General features: G+C 40.5%; 1 protein-coding gene across 2 annotated transcripts; it reads left to right on the top strand.

Annotated features, from left to right (window-relative positions):
* Positions 1–350: 350 nt before the first annotated feature.
* On the top strand, positions 351–25,159 carry GCN1 (GCN1 activator of EIF2AK4). Of its 2 annotated transcripts, none has more exons than XM_089489529.1 (57): positions 351–368; positions 2,348–2,450; positions 4,878–4,941; positions 5,028–5,159; positions 5,245–5,353; positions 5,534–5,632; positions 5,717–5,851; positions 5,960–6,028; positions 6,108–6,216; positions 6,300–6,374; positions 6,516–6,644; positions 6,722–6,772; positions 7,184–7,282; positions 7,521–7,694; positions 8,046–8,198; positions 8,468–8,560; positions 8,650–8,725; positions 8,848–9,007; positions 9,131–9,317; positions 9,402–9,523; positions 9,976–10,154; positions 10,342–10,435; positions 10,558–10,671; positions 10,910–11,108; positions 11,207–11,356; positions 11,532–11,710; positions 11,986–12,066; positions 12,171–12,314; positions 12,442–12,569; positions 12,702–12,891; positions 12,989–13,059; positions 13,253–13,418; positions 13,807–14,001; positions 14,082–14,328; positions 14,411–14,532; positions 14,623–14,737; positions 15,550–15,729; positions 15,847–16,067; positions 16,194–16,262; positions 16,367–16,505; positions 16,600–16,796; positions 16,973–17,115; positions 17,203–17,320; positions 17,578–17,793; positions 17,955–18,119; positions 18,270–18,431; positions 18,567–18,659; positions 18,745–18,888; positions 19,452–19,721; positions 21,120–21,233; positions 21,319–21,549; positions 21,866–22,174; positions 22,861–22,957; positions 23,350–23,498; positions 24,187–24,294; positions 24,385–24,603; positions 25,034–25,159. In XM_089489529.1, exons 1-57 carry the CDS (start codon positions 351–353, stop codon positions 25,157–25,159), a joined length of 8,001 nt encoding a protein of 2,666 aa, XP_089345655.1. The 2 variants fall into 2 exon arrangements, with proteins under 2 accessions (XP_089345655.1, XP_089345654.1); XM_089489528.1 differs by having other exon boundaries at positions 351–374; positions 2,354–2,450.
* The last annotated feature ends 243 nt before the right edge of the window (positions 25,160–25,402 follow it).

The following is a 25,402-nucleotide window of genomic DNA, read 5'->3' as shown; positions in this document are numbered from 1 at the left end:
ATATAATGCGAGGATCCGAGAAACTAATAATCTATGAAGCAGGGCCTCCAGCAAGATAGCGAACACCGGAAGTGATGTCATTATAACGTAAGTCCGGGGAAAATGGAACATATCTAATATCGACACCTCGCTTATATCAATACAAACTCTCCTGCCGTGAGGCAACGTTACATAACTAATTAAAAATTGTGATGAGAGCGGAAAAATAGGTTTTCCATGTACCACAACCACAACTTATAGCAGCGACTCCTATCTCTAGTGCTTCAAACTCTGAAAACTTTACTCTGCTGTAAATTAAGAATACGCAGCGGAAGCTCGTCACAAGAGCTTCCTGGGTCAGAGCCGGTAAGATGGCGGCGGACACGCAGGTTAGTGTGGCAGTGGTTGATATGATTAATAGTGTGTACAGATCGGTTTATTAAAGTGTGCACGTTATCGGCCGTGTTACGTACCGTGGGGGTGTGCGAGAATAAGTACTCCCCAGTAACACCAGATATCATAACACGCCAGTGCATGCGCATTGATATGCTGGGACCGGCTGGTTAAAAGTCGCCGGTTTCTGTAAAGCAGAGCCCCCGTGACATAGATGAGGAATATATGCGGTTTGCCCAGCATGAATAATCTTCTGATATTTCGTTCTTTGATTGTGTTCTGTAATTGGTAAAATCATTGAACACACCCACTTATAGTTACGCTGTGTGTGTTTTGAGTCATTTAATGCGGTCGGAGTATAAGGCCCATATAGAAAGGCACATATAGAAAGGCTCCTTCATTTGGGAACATTAGCCCTCAGCCTTACTGCAATTATTTTCATTTTATATTTATGGGGTATTGTGAAAATGGCATATTCTGTATGTCCCATTGCGTCAATTTATATATAAATATATATAATCATAGGAGTGCATTTTATTTGCTCAGCTTAATCAGCCTACCCTGTTATAGAAACTATATAGAAAAATCTAATTGCACCATATAAAAATTCTGGCAACTTTGCTGATGGCGTTATTGCTTAAAGCAGCGATGTAGGGCTGCAACTAACGATTATTTTAATAATCGATTAGTTGGCCGATTATTTTTTCGATTAATCGATTAATCGGATAAAAAAAAACAATATGCAAATTTTTTGTTTATTTAAAATAATTTAATGAACTGGATGTTAAAAAACAACTTAAAATTTACATTAACATTCTTATTTTGTTATGATGTAATAAAAAAACAATATTTTCAAAGTACAAAAACCCAAACACAATATTTATGAAACAAAATAACCCCAAATATTCTGAAAAGAGGTGGACTATTACTGTTCAAGAAACTTTGCACCCGGCACTTTGCACCCAGCCCTGGCACTTTGCACCCAGCACTTTGCCCCAGCCCTGGCACTTTGCACCCAGCACTTTGCACCCAGCCCTGGCACTTTGCACCCAGCACTTTGCACCCGGCACTTTGCACCCAGCCCTGGCACTTTGCACCCAGCACTTTGCACCCAGCCCTGGCACTTTGCACCCAGAACTTTGCACCCAGCCCTGGCACTTTGCACCCAGCCCTGGCACTTTGCACCCGGCACTTTGCACCCAGCACTTTGCACCCAGCACTTTGCACCCAGAACTTTGCACCCAGCCCTGGCACTTTGCACCCAGCCCTGGCACTTTGCACCCAGCACTTTGCACTGTGCCCCTGCACCCAGTCTCCAACTCTGCCCTGCACCCAGCCCTGCCCCCACATTCTGACCTGCCCCCACACTCACACCCTGCACCCACTCTGCTCTGCACCCACACTCACACTCTGCCCTGCACCCAGTCTCCAACTCTGCCCTGCACCCCCACCCCCACTCTGCCCTGCACCCCCACCCCCACTCTGCCCTGCACCCAGTCTCCTGCCCTGCCCCCACACTCACACCCTGCCCTGCATCCCACCCCCACCCTGCCCTGCACTCAGTCTCCTGCCCTGGCCTGCCCCCCCACCCCCACTCTGCCCTGCATCCCCTGAAACCCCACCCCCACCCCCGCGAACCGCTCTGTGCGAACGGAGCCACTCGCACAGAGCGAAACGCAACTAAAAGAAGGCGCGTGTAGCGGAAGCGGGGAACGCTCGCGGAGGTAAGTAAAAGGAGCCGAGTGCTCCAACAACGAATCGATCACTCGATTAATCGATAACGGAAATCGTCGACAACGATTTCCGTTATCGATTATTATCGATTTTATCGATTCGTTGTTTCAGCCCTACAGCGATGCGAAAATCAATGTGTGAATATTTTGGAATGTATAGGTTCTGCCTGTAGCATAGCTGATGTTTGTAGGATGACTGTATGTTCAGGTGCTGATTCGGGAAATACTCTGTGTTGCTATAGGTGCAGGAGAGTCTGAAGAGATTTGCAGCAAAAGTCACAACAGCCAGCGTAAAAGAACGTAGGCTTATCCTCGGTGAGCTGAAAAGTTGTATCTCAGCAAAAGGTAGGAAGTTTTCGAGAGGAACCTTAAATGCCAATTTTACAGGTCTTGGATTTCAGTTTAATTTTCGGAGCTTCAGATTCAGTGTCCTCCACTAATATTGGCACACTTGGAAATTATATGCAAAGAATGCTGTGAAAAATGCTTTGTTTAACCCTTAGATATCAAGCAATTTCATACACAGCAAAAGTTTATCCAAATTTTTTTATTTTTAAGTTACAAATTGTGAAATGTGCGGCACAATTATTGGCACCCTTTTAGTCAATTGTTTGCGCTACCTCCCTTTTCTAAGATAACACCTGAGTCTTCTCCTATAATGCCTGATGAGGTTGGAGAATACATGGCAAGGGATCTGACACCATTCCTCCATACAGAGTCAGGTGTTCATTTAATATCTGTTGACACGTGATATTGTCCATGATGCCATGTATCCGAAAAAACTGCATCCAGGTCCTCTGGCAGAAAAACAGCCCCATAACATTAAAAAGCCACCATATTTAACCTTGGGCAAAAGGTATTTTCCATATGGCTACATCTCTGTGTGCGCAAAACCCGCCTCTGGTGTTTATGGCTAAAAAGCTGTATTCTGGTTTCATCTCACCATAGAACCCGGACCTATTTGAAGTTCCAGTAGTTTCAACTGTCTTCCGTTTACCAGAGTTTGTTTTTGGATGAGAGTTGAGGCTTTTTTCTTGAAACCTTTCCAAATATCTTGTGGTGATGTAGGTGATGTCAGATTGCAGTTTAGGGGACTTTCTAACCCCAAGACGCAACTAACTTCTCCAATTCTCCAGCTGTGATCCTTGGAGATTTTTTGGCCACTCGAACCATGCACTTCACAGTGCGTTGAGACAATATAGACACACGTCATCTTCCAGGTTAATTCATAAGATTTCCACTTGACTGGAACTTCTTAATTATTGACCTGATGGCGGAAATGGGTATTTTCAACGCTTTTGCTATTACAGCCACTTCCCATTTTATAAAGCTCAATAGTTTGCTGCACATCACAGCTATATTCCTTGGTATTTCCCATTGTGATGAATGGCCTGTGTGTCACCTGATATTTATACCCCTGTGAAACAGGAAGTCATGGTTGAACAATTTCCTGTTCCTAGTCGCCCCGGTGTACTAAAAATATCAATGAAAATATACTTCAAATATATTTTACTTCATAGGGGTGCAAATAATTGTGCTACACATATATTTAACATTTTGTTTGGAGGGGGGCTAAACCGGTTTTTGAAATTGTTTGACATCCATGAGAGCACAGTATTTTTGCTAATTTTTTTTTAAGAAAAGATCAAAGGGTTTAACAATAAAGACAATTTTGCACAGCGACTGTTGGCTATGTTTACCAAGGGTGCCAATATTAGTGGAGGGCACTGAAAATTGGCTAAATCTGGTGTAATATTTCCTGTTCACATGTTGTTATTATTGGTAGTGTTTTCTTTAACAAAGTATGCAAACCCTACTGCCCTTATTATACACATCCTTTATTGTCCTGATTCTGATTTCTCCTTCTTTCCATCCTACTCCTCAGCTGTGCTTCTATTTCATTCACCCCTCCAAAGCATTAAGAGCTTTTAGTTCGTATGCTAACAGCCCATTCGTGCCTCCTTTGTGCCACCTTACAATGAAGTGTCTACATGATTAAAATATTTGTATTATAATATTCCCGTCAGTGGTTTGGGCATTGAACGGTGCCGTTAATGTTATTTCTAAAGCTCCATTTAATTCCAAGTGTTTCATTTAGCAGAGTATGTGGAATAGAACCTTTTAATAAATCAAAGTGCTTTATTATGCGTTGTTTTGGTGAGCTACACGTCCGACAGCTTTGTGCTTCATTTGTCTGTAATATTAGAGTCAAGCTTCTACGATGCAGCAGACAACGAGGTCATCTGTAAAGTTAAAAGGATTCCTACCTACAGATATTGCCGTTTAAATTATATGTCTGCAACCCAAAACTGGTAGATTCTACTATGTACCATTTGCTTATCCGAATAGTTTTTTGCTTTCTGGGGGCTGTTGCAAGCTTTTTAAAACACATTTGTGTTGTTTATGGAGCTGGAGGAAGTGTTTGCCGGGGAGTTGTGATTTCATCTCCCTGAAGTTACTGTGTGTTTTATAAAAGGCAATTTCTGGCTAATTTCATTGTATGATTGAGCTGAGCCTGGCTAATTGAATCAGTGCCGTGGCTTTTGAGAAGTTTCATTTAGTTTGCTGCATACTGGACAATCAAAGCTACTTTTGGAGCAGAAGCTCACTGAAGGTTGACCTTTATAATGTAAAGTTGATAAAAGTGCAACCCTCCCGACAACTCCCTCTTTTGTCAATAAACAGTTGGCTTTTAGCCGTTATTCACATTAATAAAGATGCAAGTACTAGTATTGTATTCTTCATATTACCTCTAACATATGTTTTTAACAGACCTCCCGGAGATTGCCGTTAAAGGACTCTGCAAGTTATTTTGTCTCACTTTGCATCGTTACCGGTGAGTTTCTAAACCCGTGCGCCTGCTTGGTTTTACTTTTTTCGTCCGGTGAAATACGTTCCATATGTCTCTTTGTGATTTTACAGAGATGCAGCATCCCGCAGAGCTCTGCAGTCTGTTCTCCAGCAGCTGGTTGAATCCCATCCTGATGTTACTGCAAAGAATCTGTTGCAGTCCCTTCAGTCCTATGGAGTGGGAAATAAGACGGTAGAGCCAAGGTAAATTCATGGGTATTTAACGCCTCATGTGATTGGCTCGAATCAAAGAGCACTAACCAATCGATTCTTTTTTTACTATTTTCAGTAAGAGCAGCGGTTCAGCAGCAGCATTAGCCTTATCTTGGACGTGTGTCATTGCCAAAGTTGTGTTTGCTGCACAAGATAAACAACAAGGAGAAACATGGAAGAAGCTGGTATATATTTTTATTCCTTTATTAATGTCAGTCATCTAGAACATACTATGGTAAAGACATAGAGAAAGCATTCTTACCAGTATTTGTTTACCATTGGATCTTATTCCCCAGTCTTTCATAAATGTGCCTGTGTCCCTTTAAGTTGACATGATGCTTAACGTCTGCCATTTCTTCTGCCAGGTGGAGTGTCAGTCGTTTCTCCTTATGGAGATATTGGGAGGCTCACACAGACATGCTGTGAAGGGTTCGGCAAAGAAGATGAACACTTTGTGGAAGGAGGTGTGTGTGTGTGTGTTTACATTGAACCTGTGACTGTTTAAAAGATACATGTATGAATGAATTCATGAGTTTTGTTGTCAACAGAATCCTAGCCTTGTTGAGCGATATCTGGAAACGATATTCACATTGGAGTTAAACCAGAATTTTGCTGGTATACTTGGCATTGCTGTGCAATTCTGCACCAAACACAAAGAAGTGGAAGTTCTTAATAAATATAGGGTATGTGTTGCCTATTTTACGTAACATGGTTATTGCTATATATTTTTCTACTGTGTGTAAACTTAAAATGTAGAAACTATAATACACTGTCATCTCATACTATTTCAGAACAACCTTCTAGATTTCTACGTAAAGGCAGTTCTCATGAGTAAAGGAAAGCCTCAGAAATACATTCTGGTGAGTGACTAGCCGTTTTGAGTAATTATGGTAGGTGTTCTAGCAACTTCTAGTTTGCTGATATGTTGTTTGGTTGCAGGAGAGCTGTACCCCGCTGCTTCAACATGTCACACATTCTGAGTTTAAAGATCAGATCTTACCCGTGTTGCAAAAGTCTCTTCTCCGGAGTCCAGAAAATGTAATTGAAAGTAAGTGCTCATGAAAATGTGTTAACGGCTGTTAACAGGGTTTTCTGTTCCTTTTTAATGCCTTTATATTATCTATGTTCCAGCCATTTCTTCACTGTTTGCTTCTGTGACACTTGACCTCAGCCAATATGCTGTCGACCTTGGGAAGGGCCTTGCTGGTAAGTATAGTCTGTCTCTTGCAGCCAGGATCCCAAAGCATAGTGTCTGTGGCTCCTTGTGGGGTTTTCCGTTGTTTCTGTTCTCTCTAAAGTTTTGTGATGTCGTATTGCATTCCTTTCTCCTTTTACTTTTCTTCATAGGTCAGTTAAAATCAAACAATTCCAACTTGATGGATGGGGCTGTAGTTGCTTTACAGAACCTGGCCCATCAGTGTAGTGACCCGGCTGTGGTTGAGGCCCTTGGAAGACACTTATTTGCTATCTTGGGAGGTGAGATGACCTCGCTTTTAATTACTTTTGGGCCTGTGTAAGTGTGATCATGACTTAAATTACTATTTTAATTCCAGGTTCAGAGGGAAAACTGACAGCTGTAGGTCAGAAGATAAGCATCCTCTCAGGTGAAGATGGCCTTCATTGTTAATTTGTTTGCATGTTTTTGTTGTATTGTTTCAATTGTGGCACCAAAGAACCTTCTTGTCACCTGTAATATCCATAAAATGACAGTGATTTGTATGATGCAGCAGTCATTTACAGTCTTATATCTGTTGCTCATATTTGTTGCTTTAATTATGTTAATATACCACACTTAAAATATATTCTTCACACTTGTATTATCTGTGCCACCATTCTTTTTCACATCACTTGCCCCAAGTGGCATAGTTCCTTGCAGAATTCATCCTATTACTATAGTAAGATATATTAAAGTACACATTTTGCAGCTGGCGTACCATTGGTCTAGTTTACTTCAGTGTTGCTATGTTTTCCATATTTTTCCTTTTTATTTATTTATTTATTTATTTATTTTTTAGGCATTGGGAGCCTCAGTCACCATGTGGCCACTGGAGCTTCCAGCCAGGAACTCAGCCGGATAATTTCCGAGCTGTTCATTCCTTTTCTTCAGCAGGAAGGTGAGTGGCTTTTTTCTTTTCTTTTTTCTTTTGTTAGGGGGGGTGGTCTATAGGCACATATTTTAAAGAAGCATTGTTACCTGTGGAGGTTGTTTATAGCAATATGTTAGGGGAAACATTAATTATTCTGTAAGTTGAGTGCATTTGTACTGCTGACATCCCTTAACTCTTAATATATTGCTTTATTGTAGTAATTTAATGTTCTTGGAAACATGTTTTTTTTTTTTTCTCTTTGTAGTTCACGAAGGAACACTGATCCATGCAGTATCGGTGCTTGTTTTATGGTGTCAAAGATTTACTACTGAGGTCCCCAAGAAGCTAATAGAATGGTTTCAGAAAGCGTTTGGCCTCAAATCCAGCACATCTGGAGTGAGACATTCATACTTGCAATGCATGCTAGTTTCATTCAAAGGTAAGTAATCTGCTTTGGATGAGTGTTTTACCAGTGTGTTTTACAAAGCTCCAAAGTTGCTATAGATAATTAAGACAGGCGTATTTTCATGATTCTCCTCTAAATATGCTTTTTTTGAGGTGGATATTATTTTTGTGTCTTTATAGCAGGCAATTTCAGCTACAAATGTAAAAACAAAATGAAAAAAAAAAGAAAAGATATATAGCTGATTTAATAAATGAGCTGCAAAGCACCAGATTTGTTCAGTGACGGATTGTAAATCTATGGCTAAAGCAGGATACGTTTTTATTTCCTTATTTGATTACCATGTATCTTAACATTCTAACGTTTCCTTTTTTTTTTTTTTTATAGGCGATACTTTGCTTCAAGCTTTAGCGTTTTTACCCATGCTCATTCAGACCGTAGAGAAAGCCGCCTCACAGACTTCCCAGATATTTATGTTGGCAGAAGCACTGCCCGCCGCTGTCCTGATATGTAAAATTTCAGTGGCTGAGCCCCAAACTGGTAAGTTGGTAAGCAGTGACTTGCGGGACAATCCATATCTTCATATCTCATTTAAGTTTAACCTTGAAGGCTGAGCTCACAAACACTAGTTTTTAAAACGACTGCAAGAGTAACAATGTAAATATCAGTTTGGTACATGGCCTAAAGTAAATGTGTAAGTCACTCTGTCATTTTTGTAAACAAATTGACTTAGACGTTGGTCATTAAATGACAAGAAAAGTAAATTTTTTATGTGAGTGTCCTTATTACCTTTTTTTTTTTTTTTGCAGAGGCCAAACTAAATGTCTTCTGGCAATTGCTATCTGATGAAAAAAAACAGATATTTACCTCTGAGAAATTCCTTTCCTCTGCATCAGAAGACTGTAAGTGTCTTGATATATGCTATATGTCAAGAGGCTGGACTGTCGCTTGGCCGGGTTAATTAACGAACATGCCGTTTTATCTCTCTTAGCTCTCTGCATATTGTTGCAGCTGATTGAAAGGCTCCTCGTTGATCACATTAATAGACTCCCTGACAACAAAGCCCAGTAAGTTTTCAGCCTGGTTTGTGTTTTCTTGCTGTCTCTAAATGTGTTAGCCCCACTTTAACCATCAAATGATAATAAATGACGGATGTGCGGAGAGGTAATTGCCGCCATTCTGTTTTTAGCTTCTATTACCATGCACTGGTCAGCATCCTACTGAATCGCTCATGGAAAGTACGCAAGCAAGCACATCAAACTGTCAAGAAGCTGCTGGTATCCCTCGGTGGGTCAAAGATGGTGTTTGGCCTCCTGTCAGAGCTAAAAGTTGTCCTGAATTCAAGTAAAGTAAGTGTACAAAATGTATCTCTTGTACTTCTGTGTTTTACACGCTTTCTGTTATATCTGTGCTAATTATTAGTATCATTTCTCATAAAAGTGCACATTCTCCTTTGTCCATACCTGCAGCAGGTGATGATCCCATCAGATACTCCAGTTACAGAGTCTGAAGAAGCGACGGAATCTGGAAAGTCTCATCTGTCTCCAAGAATCATTAAGGAAGCACTTTATGTGCTCACTTGTGAAACAGGGCTGGAAGCAGATTGTGTGGAAAAATTGGCTGAAATGTTATTACTTCTGGCAAATCATCCCTCTGTTGGTAAGTGTAATATAAAAGCAAGCCATCTCTCAGAAAATCGAACAAAACTGGTTCTACACTTAAACTTTGTCTTTGATTAAATAGCGTCTGTTTACCCTGACCTTTGGGTGGACCTTCTGCACAAGATGAAGATTGATCCTGCTGAGTTTGTGAACAAACGTTTTGATGAAGTTCTTCCTATTATCACTTCTCATACTGCCGATCAGGTAAATATGCTGTGCTGCGATAAGTGTGTTTTGAGTTTAAACTGAAAAGGGACAGTACACTTGTATTTATAGTTATATTCTCCTCTTTCTTTGACTTAACCTGTGCTTTACCTCTTCTCTGAATTTCCCAGCCTCATTTTGTCAGACTCTACTGTACTTTATATGCGCACTAAAAATCCAGTTAGAGAATCATATAATCCATTCTCTTATCCAATAGCCACAACTGGCGTTCTGGAAGAAACCCTCTAGTCACACTACAATCATATAATCCTTCCTTGCTCAAGAAGTCCCTCGCTTTCGGTCTCATTTCTTCTCAACCTCCTAAAAGCTTTCTAGGGCAGGACCCTCTTCTTTCTGTACCAGTATGTGTTGCGTGCGTTCGTATGTACTACTGTAATAGCAGTACAAATTCTGCTGGCTGTCGTTAAATAAAATGTATTTGTTCTTCCCAGGCTGCTCTGAATGCCGCTGGCTTACTGGCTCGTATTTCTCCTGGTAAAGTTCTCCCCAGGCTGGTGGGAATCATCACGGAATCCCTGCAAAATCCAGCCCTGTGTCAGGTGACACGCGAAGAGTATGCCATAATGCAGACTCCTGAAGGGGAGCTGTACGATCAATCTATCATACAAAGGTAAGGATCTTTGTGTCATCCGCTGTACGACTGACTGGACACCCTGATGGCTGTATCTGGAGTTGCACGTAAAATACTTGGTCTTCCAGTGATCGTTGCCCTCCCACCCCCTTGCCAGCCCATAGTATGATGCATCTATTCCTTTTCTGTTATAACCACTCTTTTCTATTTTATTTTTGCCCTTTAGTGCTCAACAAGATAGCACAAAGAAAGCCAACATGAAAAGAGAGAATAAGGCATATTCTTTCAAGGAGCAGATAATTGAACTGGAACTAAAAGAGGTACTTCTGATATAACATCTCAATGTCATGTGTATCGCTTTGGGGTGTTGTGCAACATCTCAGACTCCTACCTTCAAATATAAGCGCGCTTAACATCATGGCTGCTTTTTTTTGTGTTGCAGGAAATAAAGAAGAAGAAGGGGATAAAGGAAGAGTTGCAGCTAACAAGCAAACAGAAAGAACTGTTACAGGCCCAAATGGAGAAAGAGAGCCAGATTCGAAAGAGGCTTTTGGAGGTGAGATGTTCCTTAATACCAAATAATTATTCTTGGTTGTATTTTTTTGAAAGAGAGTACTTATACAACAGTTCTTTTATATGCACTTTGTGTGAATCCGTATACTTTGCTTGTGATGCACTACTTTGCTAGTATTTCATGTAAATGTTTAAAAAGCAAATATATATAAACAGATTAGTTTAGAAAAGGAAAACAAAAGGGAGTCAACTTATAACATATTTGTTTGTGTCTGTTATAGTTGGACGTGGACCTGGACTATACTGTTAAGCTGCTGTGTTGCATCGTACAACAGAACCCTCCTAGTCTGTCTCATCACCTTCCTTCCCTGACCAGCAGATTTCTGCCTCTGTTAAAGTCTCCTCTGGCTGCACCTCGCATCCATGGACTCTTTGTGGCATTGGCTGCATGTGTCCTGCCAGCACATTTGAAAACATTTGGTGAGCAAAGAGTAATAAAGAAGTAGAGTATGAACCTATTTTCTTTAGTAAATCAGTTTATCGGAATTGGCCAAGACAATGCTATTTTGTTTTGCTAGGAACGTTGGTCGGTCATATAACCCTCCGCTTGTGGAATCCGGAATGTAACCTGGATGCCGCCTGGTGTCAGGAAGAATTACCAGTTGCTGTAAAGAGAGCTGTGAATTTGTTGCATTCATTTACAGTCCTCAAGCGCAAAGGTGACCCAGGTGAAGGCATATTTATCAAGTAATGTTGCTTCATGTGTTATGGAAGCAACTGTTTTGCATTTTTCGGACTATCCTTTTATAATTTAAGAAAGTAAAATCTACTAGAACTTCACACCCTTACACTACTTTCGCTTTACCAGGGTAATGCATTGTTTTTTCTTTCTTTTGTCTACAGGGGTTTCTCCATTATCTGCACCAGCATTCTCCTATATCTTCCCACTTTTGAAGATGGTTCTGCTGGGAACGACTAATGATAAAGAGGAGAAAGAAGAACTTCTGGCCCAGGCTTTACAGATCCTCACCGTTCATTCACAGCTGCGATCTTCATTGAAACAAACCGAACTTCTTGATGAGGCAAGTGTTGGATCTGTAGGGTGGTTCTATTATTTTATTGCCTCTTACTTTATTCTGTTTAACAAACCAGAATGAAAACAATGAGCACATACCAAGACCAGAGATTGGGTGGTATGGTTTTACTTTACCAACAACTGAGGCTATGATGAAACACTAGGAAATTAGTGAATTTGAGTAAAAAAAAATAAAAAATTGAAAGGTTGTGTTATGTTAAATGAGCCATCATGGATGCAATAATGGTCTGTTAATTTCCCTTCTTGATATTTTTTCTTTAGAATGGTCCAGAGTTGTTACCTCGCACAGAAATGCTTCTCCTCCTAACAAGGGTAATAGGCACAGCCTCTCCCCGATTACAAGTGAGTTTGTATTATACGTAGACAAATGTGTTCTAGGTTTTGGCCTCCAAGTGCCTATTATTGTTTCAATTAAAATAGTTTGTAATAAGTGCATTCAATTGCAGGTTCTGGCTTCCAATACGCTGACTACGCTGTGTACAAGCTGTGGCGGTGGGGAAGGATGTACCTATGCGGAGCAGGAAGAAATAGATGTTTTGCTGCAAGCTCTGCAATCTTCTTGCTCAAACGTGCGAGACGCTGCTCTCCGGGTATGCTTTTATAAACCCTTTCTATAGGCCTTAGTTTGTTTTGTTCACTGGCTTTGTCAGTGTACTCTCTATTTTCCACATGGTCCCAGTAATTTCCTCCTCTTTTTTTTTTTTTTTTTTTTGCCAGGGACTCATAGAGCTTGAGATGGTTTTACCAACTCCAGACAGCGATGAGAAGAATGGGCTGAAGTTGTTGCACAGACTCTGGGTGGTAAGGTTTGATATTGAGGAAGAAATTAAAAGGCAAGGTGAAAGGTGAGCAGTAATTTAAAAATGCAATGTTTTGGCCTTGTCATGATCCTACAATACCACCAGCCTGTAAACGGCTAACTAGTTAGTTTGATCTTAGAACGAATGTATTTTATCAATAACCTTCTTTTCGTAAAGGTTTTGGGAGACCATGGGCCTGGAGTTGCAGCCAGATCTCTGCTCCTTGCTGATTGATGATGTTATTCACCATGAAGAGGCTGTGAGACAGGCTGGAGCAGAAGCTTTGTCCCATGCCATGGCAGAGTATCGTGGCCAAGCCACTGAAGTCATGAAGAAACTAGTTAACATTTATCATGAGAAACTCTATGTAAGTTTCAAAAAAAGGGTATTTAGTATTCAGTGAGATAACATTTCTTCATACTGATCTCTCATATATATATATATATATATATTTTTTTTTTCAGAGGCCACCACCAGTTCTCGATGCATTGGGTCGTGTTATATCAGAGTCTCCGCCTGATCAGTTTGAAGCAAGGTATGCCCTTGTCATTAACTTCTTTTTTAATATTATTATTTCTTTCACAAGATAATGTATATCGCCTGCAATCACAAATTGGTCCTAATTATTATATGGTAATTTGTAATGTCGAGCTGTTGGTGGATTCCTACATTTTGGCGATATGCATTAAATATGATTGTATATCTTCCTTTCTTTTTTTTTTCCGTAGGTGTGGTATAGCTCTGGCATTGAATAAACTGGCTCAGTATCTAGACAGTGAGCGAGTTAAACCTCTCTTTCAGTTCTTCGTTCCTGATGCTCTTAATGATCGTCATCCAGATGTCAGAAAATGTATGTTGGACGCTGCTTTGTCTGCACTGAATACTCATGGAAAGGTGAGCCGGAATATTTACACAAATGTATTCATTTATTGCGTTGATGAAAATGTGAGCCGCCTTTCCACCTCTTACCGTTTGTATCCAAACCTGGTACAATTCCATTCTCCACATACGTAGAGGAGCCTCATCTGAAGTGGAGGGATCTGGGATTTTCCAGAAATTACCTCTTTCCCTTCCCCACTTTATTCGGGGCAACAGGCAGTGACCTTAGTCATGGAGAGAAGACATTACATTATGAGAAGAGCAGGGCTTAAGCGTAAGGGATGGTTATTGGGATGTTATTGGGACAGGCACCAGGGTGTCCGTTAATATTAATTACTGAAGTTTTTTTTTTTTTTTTTGTTCTCGTTATTTTAACTTAACATGCATCCATGTTTCTTTACAGGAATGTGTAAATTCTTTATTACCGGTGTTTGAAGATTTTTTGAAGGACGCTCCAAACAATGCCAGTTATGATACAGTGAGGCAAAGTGTTGTCATTCTTATGGGCTCATTGGCAAAACACTTGGATAAGAGTGATCCTAAGGTTAAACCCATTGTTGCCAAACTCATAGCAGCCCTCTCCACTCCATCACAACAGGTACCACGATGTAAAAGCATGTGTTTAATTTATTCAAAGTCGTTTTGAGCAGGTTCTGATAACTACTTACTTCCCTAAAGGTTCAGGAATCTGTTGCCGGTTGCCTGTCACCTCTTGTGCCAGCCATTAAAGAGGATGCTGGCGGAATGATTCAGAAGCTGATGACCCTTCTTCTGGACTCTGACAAATACGCAGAGCGTAAAGGTGCAGCCTATGGGTTGGCTGGACTGGTGAAAGGGTTGGGTATCCTTTCCCTTAAGCAGCAGGAGATGATGAGCACTCTCACCGATGCCATACAAGATAAAAAGAACTTCCGCCGTAGGGAGGGTAAATGTCATTTGTCTCATATTTATTACAAGTATGTAAGGTCGTTAAGATAGCCGTTATTCAACATCCTCCTTTCTTTTAGGGGCATTATTTGCATTTGAGATGCTCTGTAGCATGCTTGGAAAACTGTTTGAACCGTATGTTGTCCACGTGTTGCCACACCTTCTACTATGTTTTGGAGATGGGAATCAATATGTACGAGAGGTAAGGGTTTTTTTCTCTCTCTCCATTTTTACCAGTGTTATTTGGCAATTGCTGTGATGAATGCCCTTTTATTGTATCGCTGTTATTCAGGCGGCAGATGAATGTGCCAAGGCAGTTATGAGTAATTTGAGTGCCCACGGTGTGAAGCTTGTTCTGCCGTCATTGCTGGTGGCACTTGAAGAGGAATCCTGGAGAACCAAAGCTGGTAATTTTTTCAGTCTTTTTATTATAGTACATCTGTCTAAGCCAAATGCTGTTGACTATGTTCTGCCATCTGTTTAGATTGGACATGAGATTTCTTTTTATATGTCAAATCTGTAAATAATTTTTCTTGTGTGTCAGATACGTTGTGTGTTTTCCTGCCGTGCAGTCATCAGAACTTCAGCCTACAAAATATACAGACATTATGTGTGAATGTGTATATATTATATAAATATGCTATACACATATAGTGGATATAACTGTTAGCTAGGGTTCTATAGACTTGTGTTTCCCTGCTTAAAGTAATGTCCTTCATTAAGAAAGGAGACCCCAGCAACACACTTAATCTAAAAGAAGTCTGTTTTCTTAACAAAAAGGTGCCTTGTTTCGGCAAATCAAACAGATTTGATTTGTTGCTCCAAAATAAAATTGACTTTTCCAAATGTCTTAATGTCCTAGAGCTTCACCTTTAAATGTGGCCGAACCTTTTGAATTGGTTCTGAGAGATACGCCTGAAACTCTTGTGTTTAACTAAAGTGATAGCAACAGATACTCATAAGAAAATTAACAGAACACCTCCAAGAACTATTAAAAAGTCATGGAAGTTGATACTGACTTGTTTGGGAATTTAACGGACTTAAGGGCTGTGAGGGAGGCTGGGTGTGTGTGCGCGTTTGTGAAGAAAGGAGAAGAAAGAGGACACACCAGGAATTTCTACAACATAACAAATTTAATGTTCATATAATTGGTCACATAAAGACTTGTTATAGTCACAACCCAAGGACTTTAATCTTCCTATCTTCTTTTTGTATATAGGATCAGTCGAATTGCTGGGAGCCATGGCTTACTGTGCACCGAAGCAGCTGTCATCTTGCCTCCCCAACATTGTCCCCAAGCTCACTGAAGTGCTGACGGACTCCCATGTCAAGGTTCAAAAGGCTGGTCAGCAGGCACTGCGACAAATTGGTTCTGTCATTCGCAACCCAGAGATTCAAGGTATTGTCTTTTTTTTTTTTTTTTTTTTTTTTTGTCTTAGTATAATATGGCTTTTTTTTCTGTACAAGAGTAATGGGTAATGAACAAAATGAATCTTTCCCTTTTTTTTTTTTTTAGCAATATCTCCCATATTGCTGGATGCGCTCACAGATCCTTCAAGAATGACACAGAAATGTCTGCAGACCCTACTAGACACAAAGTTTGTACATTTCATTGACGCCCCCTCATTAGCCTTAATCATGCCTATCGTGCAAAGAGCCTTCCAAGACCGCTCCACTGATACCAGGAAAATGGCTGCTCAGATCATTGGGAACATGTACTCCTTAACAGATCAGAAGGTATCCATAAGCTGTCCTACTACTGTCATCCATTGTGTAGAGACATCTTTTTTATATTTTCCTTTTGGGGTAACCTACCCTAACTTCCGCATGTATTTCATTCATTTCAATATGCCTCTGTTCCAGGATCTGGCTCCTTATCTTCCAAGTGTTGTCCCTGGACTTAAAGCTTCTCTGATAGACCCTGTTCCTGAAGTAAGAATTCATCTGCAGATGTTTGCATAAGCCAACACATTACCATGTGTCTGCTGCAAATACATGTTTGCTCAATTTCCTTTTTTTTTTAATTTTTTTTATAGGTACGTACTGTATCAGCGAAGGCATTAGGAGCCATGGTGAAGGGAACAGGAGAGTCGTGCTTCCAGGACTTGTTGCCATGGCTTATGGACACTTTGGCGTCTGACTACAGCTCTGTTGATCGCTCTGGTGCTGCCCAAGGTAGGAAAACTGATTTATTCTGTCATTTTTTATTTTACATAGATGAATTATGGGACTTCAATAGTGACTTTTTTTCTGATCTATCATCATACAGGTCTCTCTGAAGTAATGGCTGGATTAGGAGTTGAGAAACTGGATAAACTCATGCCAGAAATTGTAGCAACAGCAAGTAAAGCAGATATTGCTCCTCACGTCCGTGACGGTTACATAATGATGTTTATTTATCTGCCGATCACCTTTGGTGAGAAATTCACACCGTACGTCGGGCCCATTATTCCCTGCATTCTGAAGGTAAGTACACTCATACTAACTACAACAAACTTTTTTGCATCATTTCAATCAAGGAAAGCCTGTACACGTTAGACAGATGTTCCCTGACAGATGTCAATAAAGAATATACCTTACATGGATCTTTTCTGGGTTTGACATCTTTTCTGCCTCCATTTTGTGCCGTTTTCTAAACTCAGGCCCTTGCGGACGAGAATGAATTTGTACGTGACACAGCCCTACGCGCAGGACAAAGAATAATCACTATGTATGCAGAGACCGCAATAGCACTTCTGCTGCCACAGCTCGAGCAAGGCCTGTTTGATGACCTTTGGAGAATTAGGTAAGATCTTGGCAATTCACTGTTTTGGTTTGTAATGTGTGTCTGTGTGCTGCTTTATAAGTATTAACCTGGTTTTATCACAAATAGGTTCAGCTCTGTGCAACTTCTTGGTGATCTACTGTTCCATATTTCTGGGGTCACTGGAAAAATGACAACAGAAACTGCCTGTGATGATGACAACTTCGGCACTGCCCAGTCCAGCAAGGTAACGCTTGTAGCTCAGTTTCTCACTATTTTGTTGATTTAAAAAAAGCGTATTAAAACTGTGATGTGGTCATTGTTGTTGATGGAGTATAGGATGAGTTTTAGTTAAATAAAAAAAGGCTTCTTTGAAGAGCTACTTCTGGCTCTGTAGTTATTGGGATGCAGTTATGAATATGGCTGCTGTCCATTAAACAAGCTGATTAGATCTTGGTTTAAAAGATTTGATTCTTTCAGCTAATTTCCAGTTTTACTTTGCAGGCAATTATCTCTGCCCTTGGACCTGAGAGAAGAAACCGTGTGCTAGCTGGTCTGTACATGGGACGTTCGGACACCCAACTTGTGGTTCGACAGGCATCTTTGCATGTGTGGAAGATTGTCGTTTCAAACACTCCTCGCACACTGAGAGAAATTCTGCCCACTCTCTTTACCCTTCTCCTCGGCTTTCTTGCCAGTACTTGTTCAGATAAGAGAACGGTGAGCAGCTCTACAGTTTTTCCTTTAATGCGATTTTTCTATACATTACAGTTCCCTCGCCCATTAAACGGGTAACTATCAGCTCAAGCTTAGTTGAGGAGAATGCCTGTATTGGGTTAGGATGATTGTATAGTAATGACTTATATTTTTTTGTTTTCCAGATTGCGGCAAGAACTCTTGGAGACCTTGTCCGAAAGCTGGGAGAGAAAATCCTTCCAGAGATTATTCCAATTTTGGAAGAAGGTCTGAGATCTGATAAGAGTGATGAAAGGCAGGGCGTGTGCATCGGATTAAGCGAAATAATGAAATCCACCAGTCGTGATGCGGTATGTTACAGCCCGGGCTGAGATCGTAGTGACTGCATGTGCTTCTTTCCATCCCTTTAATATGTATGTGTATTGTCTGCAAATATCACTTAAACTATTTGCCGTGTTTCCACCAGCATATACATTTTGGGTGTGTGGCTCTTTTTGCAGGTGCTGTTTTTCTCAGAGTCTCTTGTTCCAACTGTGAGGAAAGCTCTGTGTGATCCTCTAGAAGAAGTCAGAGAAGCTGCTGCCAAAACCTTTGAGCAGCTCCATTCCACCGTTGGCTACCAGTCACTTGAAGACATTCTGCCGTACCTCCTCCTGCAACTGGTAATTACAGTTCAAACTAGGCAAAGTTTTGTTTTTTTTTGTAGAATGACGTGCTATTGTGTGTTTTCATTTTAAAATAGTATTTGAGGAATTAAAATGTTCTTTTCTGAACCCTGGTGTAATTATATCTTTCAGGATGAGGAAGGAATGTCTGAGTTTGCCCTGGATGGTCTCAAACAGGTCATGGCAGTAAAAAGTCGCGTTGTACTTCCGTACCTAGTACCCAGGGTATGTTACTAGAGGGAGTGGGCATCTGCGAAGACAAATGGATCTCTGTAGATAAATGCAGTAATTTTCACCTGTTGTCTTTTAGCTGACAAGCCCTCCTGTAAACACCCGAGTCCTGGCTTTCCTTTCCTCGGTAGCGGGGGATGCTCTCACAAGGCATCTAAATGTTATCCTTCCCGCTGTCATGTCTGCTTTGAAAACACAACTGGGAACAGACAATGAGCAGGTGGTAAGTAGACTCTTCCTTATACATTACACTGGACCTTGTTCTTCTACCATTGTAAAGGTGAGCAACCAGTGCTCCAGTAAGAAGAATTAAATATGCATGGCACTTCCTGTCTTTAATCTACATTTAATCAAATATTTTTTAGGGTATAGTTACGGGGCCAATTGTTTTAGGAATTGCCACCTAAACAAAAGTGACAAGAACCGAGCACATAACTCTTCCTATATACCGTGTTAGTATGTGTAACGGTCCGGGGTGTTTTTATTAGCTCTGATTTTTTTCTTTTCTTTTGGTTATCCCAGTCTTCTCTTCCTGCTCTCCTTTTAATAGCGTTTTAAAGTTGCTCCTTTTTTAATTGATGCAGAAAACAGGCGATAGGGAGGTGGTTTAGATAAACACCTAAAGCATATAGTTGCACGTCGGGCAGTCTGAAATTATGGCATGCGCTTAATGCTGTGTGGATAGAGTATATTGAAAGTAACTTTAAATATGAAACAGAAAATGCTATTTCTTGATGTATTAGGACTTATACATAATTTCTAAGGCCATAAGTGTTTGTGTTCCAGGAGCTTGCAAACTGTCAGGCTGTCATACTATCAGTAGAAGATGATGCCGGACAGAGGATTGTGATTGAAGATTTATTGGAAGCCACTCGCAGCTCTGATGTGGGGATGCGCCAGGCGGCTGCAGTTATACTCAACATGTACTGTGCAAAGACAAAAGCTGATTACTCCGCGCATCTCAGGAGCCTCGTATCTGGCTTACTTCGGCTCTTCAACGACAGCAACAGTGTGGTTTTGAATGAAAGCTGGGATGCACTCAGTGCTATTACTAAAGTGAGTATTGCACTTAAAATAACTATAGAGTACCATACAGCCCCACCTGGAATGACTGTTTTAGTACACTAAGAGCGCTTCAGTTTGCATTACCTACCTCCTTATCAATTATGCCAATGATGTCTAAGAATCACCGCAATCTTGGCATGTTTTATGCACATGCCTCTTTAGACGATCTTGAACACTTGTGTGAGCCGGTGGTGAGTATAGTGCGCGTGAACTTGTTTCAGGACCTGTCATGTATCCGTGTGCATTATGCCTGTTTTGTGTCTTGTTTTTCGGCTTGTGATTGTCTTGTTTTATAGTCCAGTTGTGTTTCAATTGAACAGCTTGACATTCTCTTGAAGGATTCGCAATCCTATACAGAATTCATGTTTTTTTCAAGTTCACCAAGTCACTTAATGCAGGAAACCCCTAGACCATGACATGTGGCTGATTCCTACTACACTTTTGTTCAATGCAGTGTTTGCTTTGTCATAAAGGGTGCCTATGTTGCCCAAAAAACGTCTGCTTTTGACTCATCTGTCCGTAGAATATTCTAAACACTCAAGGATCATTCTGTTGCAATTTGGGCATTTTTAAAGTTTCATGGTTCCTATGGTTGCCTAATGTTTTTGTGATGGTAGAGTCATGAACACTGAGCTTAGCTGAAGAGAGGATGCCAGATCACTGAATTACCTTTCTGAGAGAATTTAGCAGGATGAAAACTCCTGAGAATATTCATTACTGAGCCAAGCTTTCTGCATTTAGTCAGCAGTGCCTTGATGGTTGGTGGAGCCCTAGGGGGGATGGCTGTATAGCCTTTCCAGATTCAGGGTAATCAACCATTTAGGAGCATGGTTCTGGAAACATGTAGACATCTTCTCTTTGATGGCAAAGGCCAACGTTAGCTAGATTTATATATCGGGTCTAATTGTTTATCAACGTCCTAACCTTTAGAATTCCTCTCACGGCGTAGAATTTCCTGCTAATAGGGGAATAACCTGAAGAGAAAATAGCACGTCTAGCACATCATACAAATTTGGTGCTATTCATTCTCTTTGTCTTATTACTTCAATCCACTTAATGACCTGACTGTAGTCAATGTGAAAATGCAGGGACCAAATACCATTTAACACAACTGCGATTGTAGATGTGAAGATCCTTTGAGCGGTGTCTTCGCATCCTCTTATTTTTTTTTTTTTTTAGCGTTGGGTTTTTATTTATCTACAAATTTGGTTCGTAGCCATTTCCGGCATGTGGGACCTATTTCCTGTTTGCCAACTGGCCTGATATATCCGTATATAATGCAGCTCCTGTTAGACCCATCTGTTAGCCTGTTATAATAAGTGCTTTTACTGCTGCCCCCCCCAGCCGCGGGGTTAGAACTTATCTTCTAAATGTGCAATCTTTTAATAGAAACTGGATGCTGGTACCCAGCTAATGCTAATTGATGACCTGCATAGAGATATCCGTATGGTGGGAAATGACGCTAAAGGAGAACATGTCCCTGGATTCTGTATTCCAAAGAAGGTAATGAATACACTATAATGCCTTGCGTTGTGGATCTGCTGCTCTCCAATGTTCTTTTCATGTTAAATACTTCATTTTCTTTCAGGGTGTGACCTCGATCCTTCCTGTATTGAGGGAAGGCGTTCTCACCGGGAATCCAGAACAGAAGGAAGAAGCTGCAAAGGCCTTGGGCCTGGTTATTAAGTTGACCTCTGCTGACGCTTTAAAGCCCTCTGTAGTTAGTATAACGGGACCTTTAATCCGTATACTGGGAGACCGATTCAGCTGGAGCGTGAAAGTGGCTCTGCTCGAAACGCTCAGCCTCCTCCTGGGCAAGGTAATGTCATTTGTGCAAACTGATTAGTAATGGCAGCATTTTTAGGAAACGTCTTTTATTTTACATCAAAACCACATGGTTCCATTGGAGCTGTCATCCCAGCATAAGTGTATTACGAGGTCTACCAGGAGGCACAATTTCCTCTGCTCTGCTGATCAGATTGCAGCTCCCTCATAGTAAACATCATGGACATAGAACTGTGAGACATTAAATAAAAATAACTATGCAATATATTTTAAGTAATATGTAAGTACAAATTACAGTTTTATTTTGCGCTAATGTTTTAATCTGAAATTGTATTCCCCTTTCCATGCAGGTTGGCATCGCTTTAAAGCCTTTCCTTCCTCAGCTACAAACCACATTTACAAAAGCCCTGCAGGATTCCAACAGAGCCGTGCGTCTTAAGTCAGCTGATGCATTGGGAAATCTTATTGTTATCCATACTAAAGTAGATCCGCTCTTCACGGAATTACTCAACACTATCCGCTCATGTGAAGATTCTGGAGTCAGGGAAACTATGCTCCAGGCTGTAAGATTCCTTATTCATGGCGGCGGAGGGAAGATGGATGCAACAGTCAGGAAAAACTATGTGACGATGCTGATCGGGATGCTGGGGCATGATGAGGTACCTGCCTAAAAAAACCTGTTGGTGTTCAAAACTGTATTGTTGAAGAATTGTGAGCGTGGTGCTCTTTACTGCTTTTTCAATTTGGTATGGTGGTGTTTTTCTTCCTTAATTTTTTGTTCTTCAGATCCAGTAACATATTTAAAGGAAACTCGCGCATTTTTTTCTTGCGTCAGATTAACAAGAGTTTCTATTAGGAATATTGGGCTACCTTCGTGACTCCCTAATAAATACTGCTTTGTGGTGAACAATAGAATGGCTCGGTTGTAACCACCCAAGCAGACACTGACTATGGAAAGTTAGTTGGAGAACAGACTTCACATTAGCATTGCCATCAGCTCAGTGTTGTCATTGAGCAGGTAAAGTCATCCAGAATATCACATGAAGGACAGCAATAGCGCCATCCAGGTCTGAAGATAAAAGAAGTTTATTGGAACAAAATGTAGTGTAGATTCCTGTTCATTTCAGTAGCATTTTATACCCTCTGTTAATTCCAGCCCTACGATATGCTTGTTTTTTTAGTCTAATTCTACTTTTCCAATTCCTGTGTTACAGATGTGAAACCGTTAGTGTTTTGGGGTAAATCACATATTCTTAGAAACTATGTTCTGTTTTTGTAATTGCCTACGTCCATCATCCATAGTGGGAATGAGCACTTTTACATTTTATTTTTCTGCTTTTTTTAGGATGCCACCCGTATGGCTTCTGCTGGCTGTCTTGGAGAGCTCTGTGCCTGTCTCCCTGAAGAAGAGCTTTCTGTGGTTCTACAGCAACATCTTTTGGGTTTGTGTTGCCTATAATACACAGTTACTACTTTGAATAAAGCTGTCTCTGCATTTGCTATTCTTTATACAGGTCCAACTTAACCGTACCCTTGTATAAAAAGCTTATCGGGGTTGGTCCTTTGTAGTGCGCAGTTAAGTCATGAGATGAAAGGTTTCGTCTCGGGTCATGTTCAAATACCTGTTTAGCAACTAAAGCCTTGTAAGCTTAGCATGTAATGTTTGGTGAATGGCATTGTCATTTAACATAATGCCACTGAAGCCATCAAACGGTGTGTTTGTCGACAACCTATTGAGTTACATCATCAAAGATACTATTTTTACCCAAAGTAGTTACTTGTATATGTAAACTATTTTATGGAATCACAGCCAACCTCTGTTTCTGATTTGCAGCGGATTTTACTGGAATTGATTGGATGGTGAGGCACGGGAGGAGCATGGCACTGTCTGTCGTCATAAATGTGGCCGCTAGCCGACTTTGTACTCCTAAGTTCTCAAGCAGCATAGAATCAGTGGTGCTAAGCAATGCTGCAGCAGACAGGGTATGTATATAATCAAAACGTCTGCCCAACTATATCACGCTATTGCGGTTTCACTTATATTAACATCTCTTGCCATTTGTGGAAACAGAATTTTAAAGGGACAGTCTTCTGTTTCTCACACCCCTTCCTAAGGAAGAATCCATTTTAAAGTACTGTGGTTCTAATTAGGCTTGGGTGCCCGCGGAAAATTCGTGTTTGTTTTTGAGGAAAAAAATTTCTTCGCATTCAACGAAATTCATCCATCTAGGTCTTTGATTCGGACGAAATCCGTCCAACATTTTCCATTTCGGAAATCCCATGCGCCCATCCGGTTGCCATGGAAACAATAAACGCGTAGAGGTTGAATTCAAATAGCAAGATTCTCCTCCTCTTAGTGTAGTTTAAATTAGCGGCTGTGAGGACCAATGAATGAACGAAGGTTTTCATATTGAGCACATTCCTTTTTCGCTTCTTTCGTCCAATGTTGCATCCGTTCGCTCGTTATTCGAATGAAAGTGTAAAATTCAGCGCAAAAACGCATTCGTATGAAAACAAATGCGCTAGTCTAGTTTTAATAGTTCTGTGTCTGCAGAATTTGTACCATAGTGATATTGTAAAGTCCCACAAATGCCAGTTATATTTGCTGCTATACATGTGGTGGTTGATTCTTTTTTTTTTTTTTTATCCCCCCCCCCCCCCCCCCCCCCAGATTCCAATAGCAGTGAGTGGAATAAAAGCGATGGGCTTCCTTATGAAACATTATATTGAGGCCGAAGCTGGAAACCTACCTACAAAACTGTCAGCCCTCCTCATTAAGGTAAGAAGGAAAACCAATGTCTCCCAGTAGTATTGACCTGCTTTCCGATACCCGTCTCCACACTGATTTTTCTTTTGCTTTGCCCTGCAGTGCCTCCAAAATCCATCCAGTGATATTAAGCTGGCAGCAGAAAAAATGATCTGGTGGGCTAACAAAGATCATTTGCCTCCGATGGAACCTCCGACCATCAAACCAATCCTTAAAGTGTTGTTAGACAATACAAAGGACAAAAACACAAGCGTGCGTGCATACAGCGATCAGGCAATAGTAAACCTTCTAAAAATGAGGGCAGGAAATGAAGTTTTCCAGGTACTAAAACAGAAAAACCGTATTTAAGATGAGCATGTCATGAAAATGTTGTTTAACGTAATTGTTAAAAAAAAAACAAATGCAACGCACCATCATCATCTTATAGTTAACTATTTATGCAATTATATGACGTTAATAAGTGAAGTGGGATTGTTTATAGTTTTATAGGTATTAGTATATTTGAACAGAATACAGAAGCCAGATGGAAAAATGACAACTTTTCAAAGGAACAGTTTTAGGTGACAACCCTAATTCAAAAGAATACATATTAAAGTACTTTATTCGTAAGCAAGAATAAAATTAAAGCTCTTGCCTGACACATAAGTGTCTTGTAGCCACAGTTGTACTCCTTCTCCTTTTATTTATTAACAATGGTGCATTTACTGTATGTCAATATGACCAATACACTTTTTTTTTTTTTATTTGCCAGGAAATGACGAAGATATTGGATACTGCCAGTTTGGAAATGCTGAATGAGAGCCATCGTAGGTCTCTGAAGAAGCTTGCGTCTCAGCTTGACTCCGACGAACAGATTGATGAAACTATTTTGACGTGATAAGGACAATTTTATTTTGACGTTTCACATCTTTTTTTTTGGAAAGTGCAAGAGGGTAAAAAAAATATTGGGTTCTTGAGTTTTTAAATTAAAAAAAAAAAAAAATCTATTAAAACCCATGTGAGAAGCACTACTCGGAACACCCTTGAATCTCATACCTAAAATGTTTTTGAAATGATGCTGCCAATCAATTTGGAATTCACTGTTCAAAATGGCTTTTAATGGAGAATGGTTATTGAGCTG

This window comes from Sceloporus occidentalis, unplaced genomic scaffold (genome assembly GCF_023333645.1).
Source record: "Sceloporus occidentalis isolate IW3139 unplaced genomic scaffold, rSceOcc1.0.p SCAF_40, whole genome shotgun sequence".
Taxonomy (NCBI): Eukaryota; Metazoa; Chordata; class Lepidosauria; order Squamata; family Phrynosomatidae; genus Sceloporus; species Sceloporus occidentalis.
This window is presented reverse-complemented; position numbering and strand designations above follow the sequence as displayed.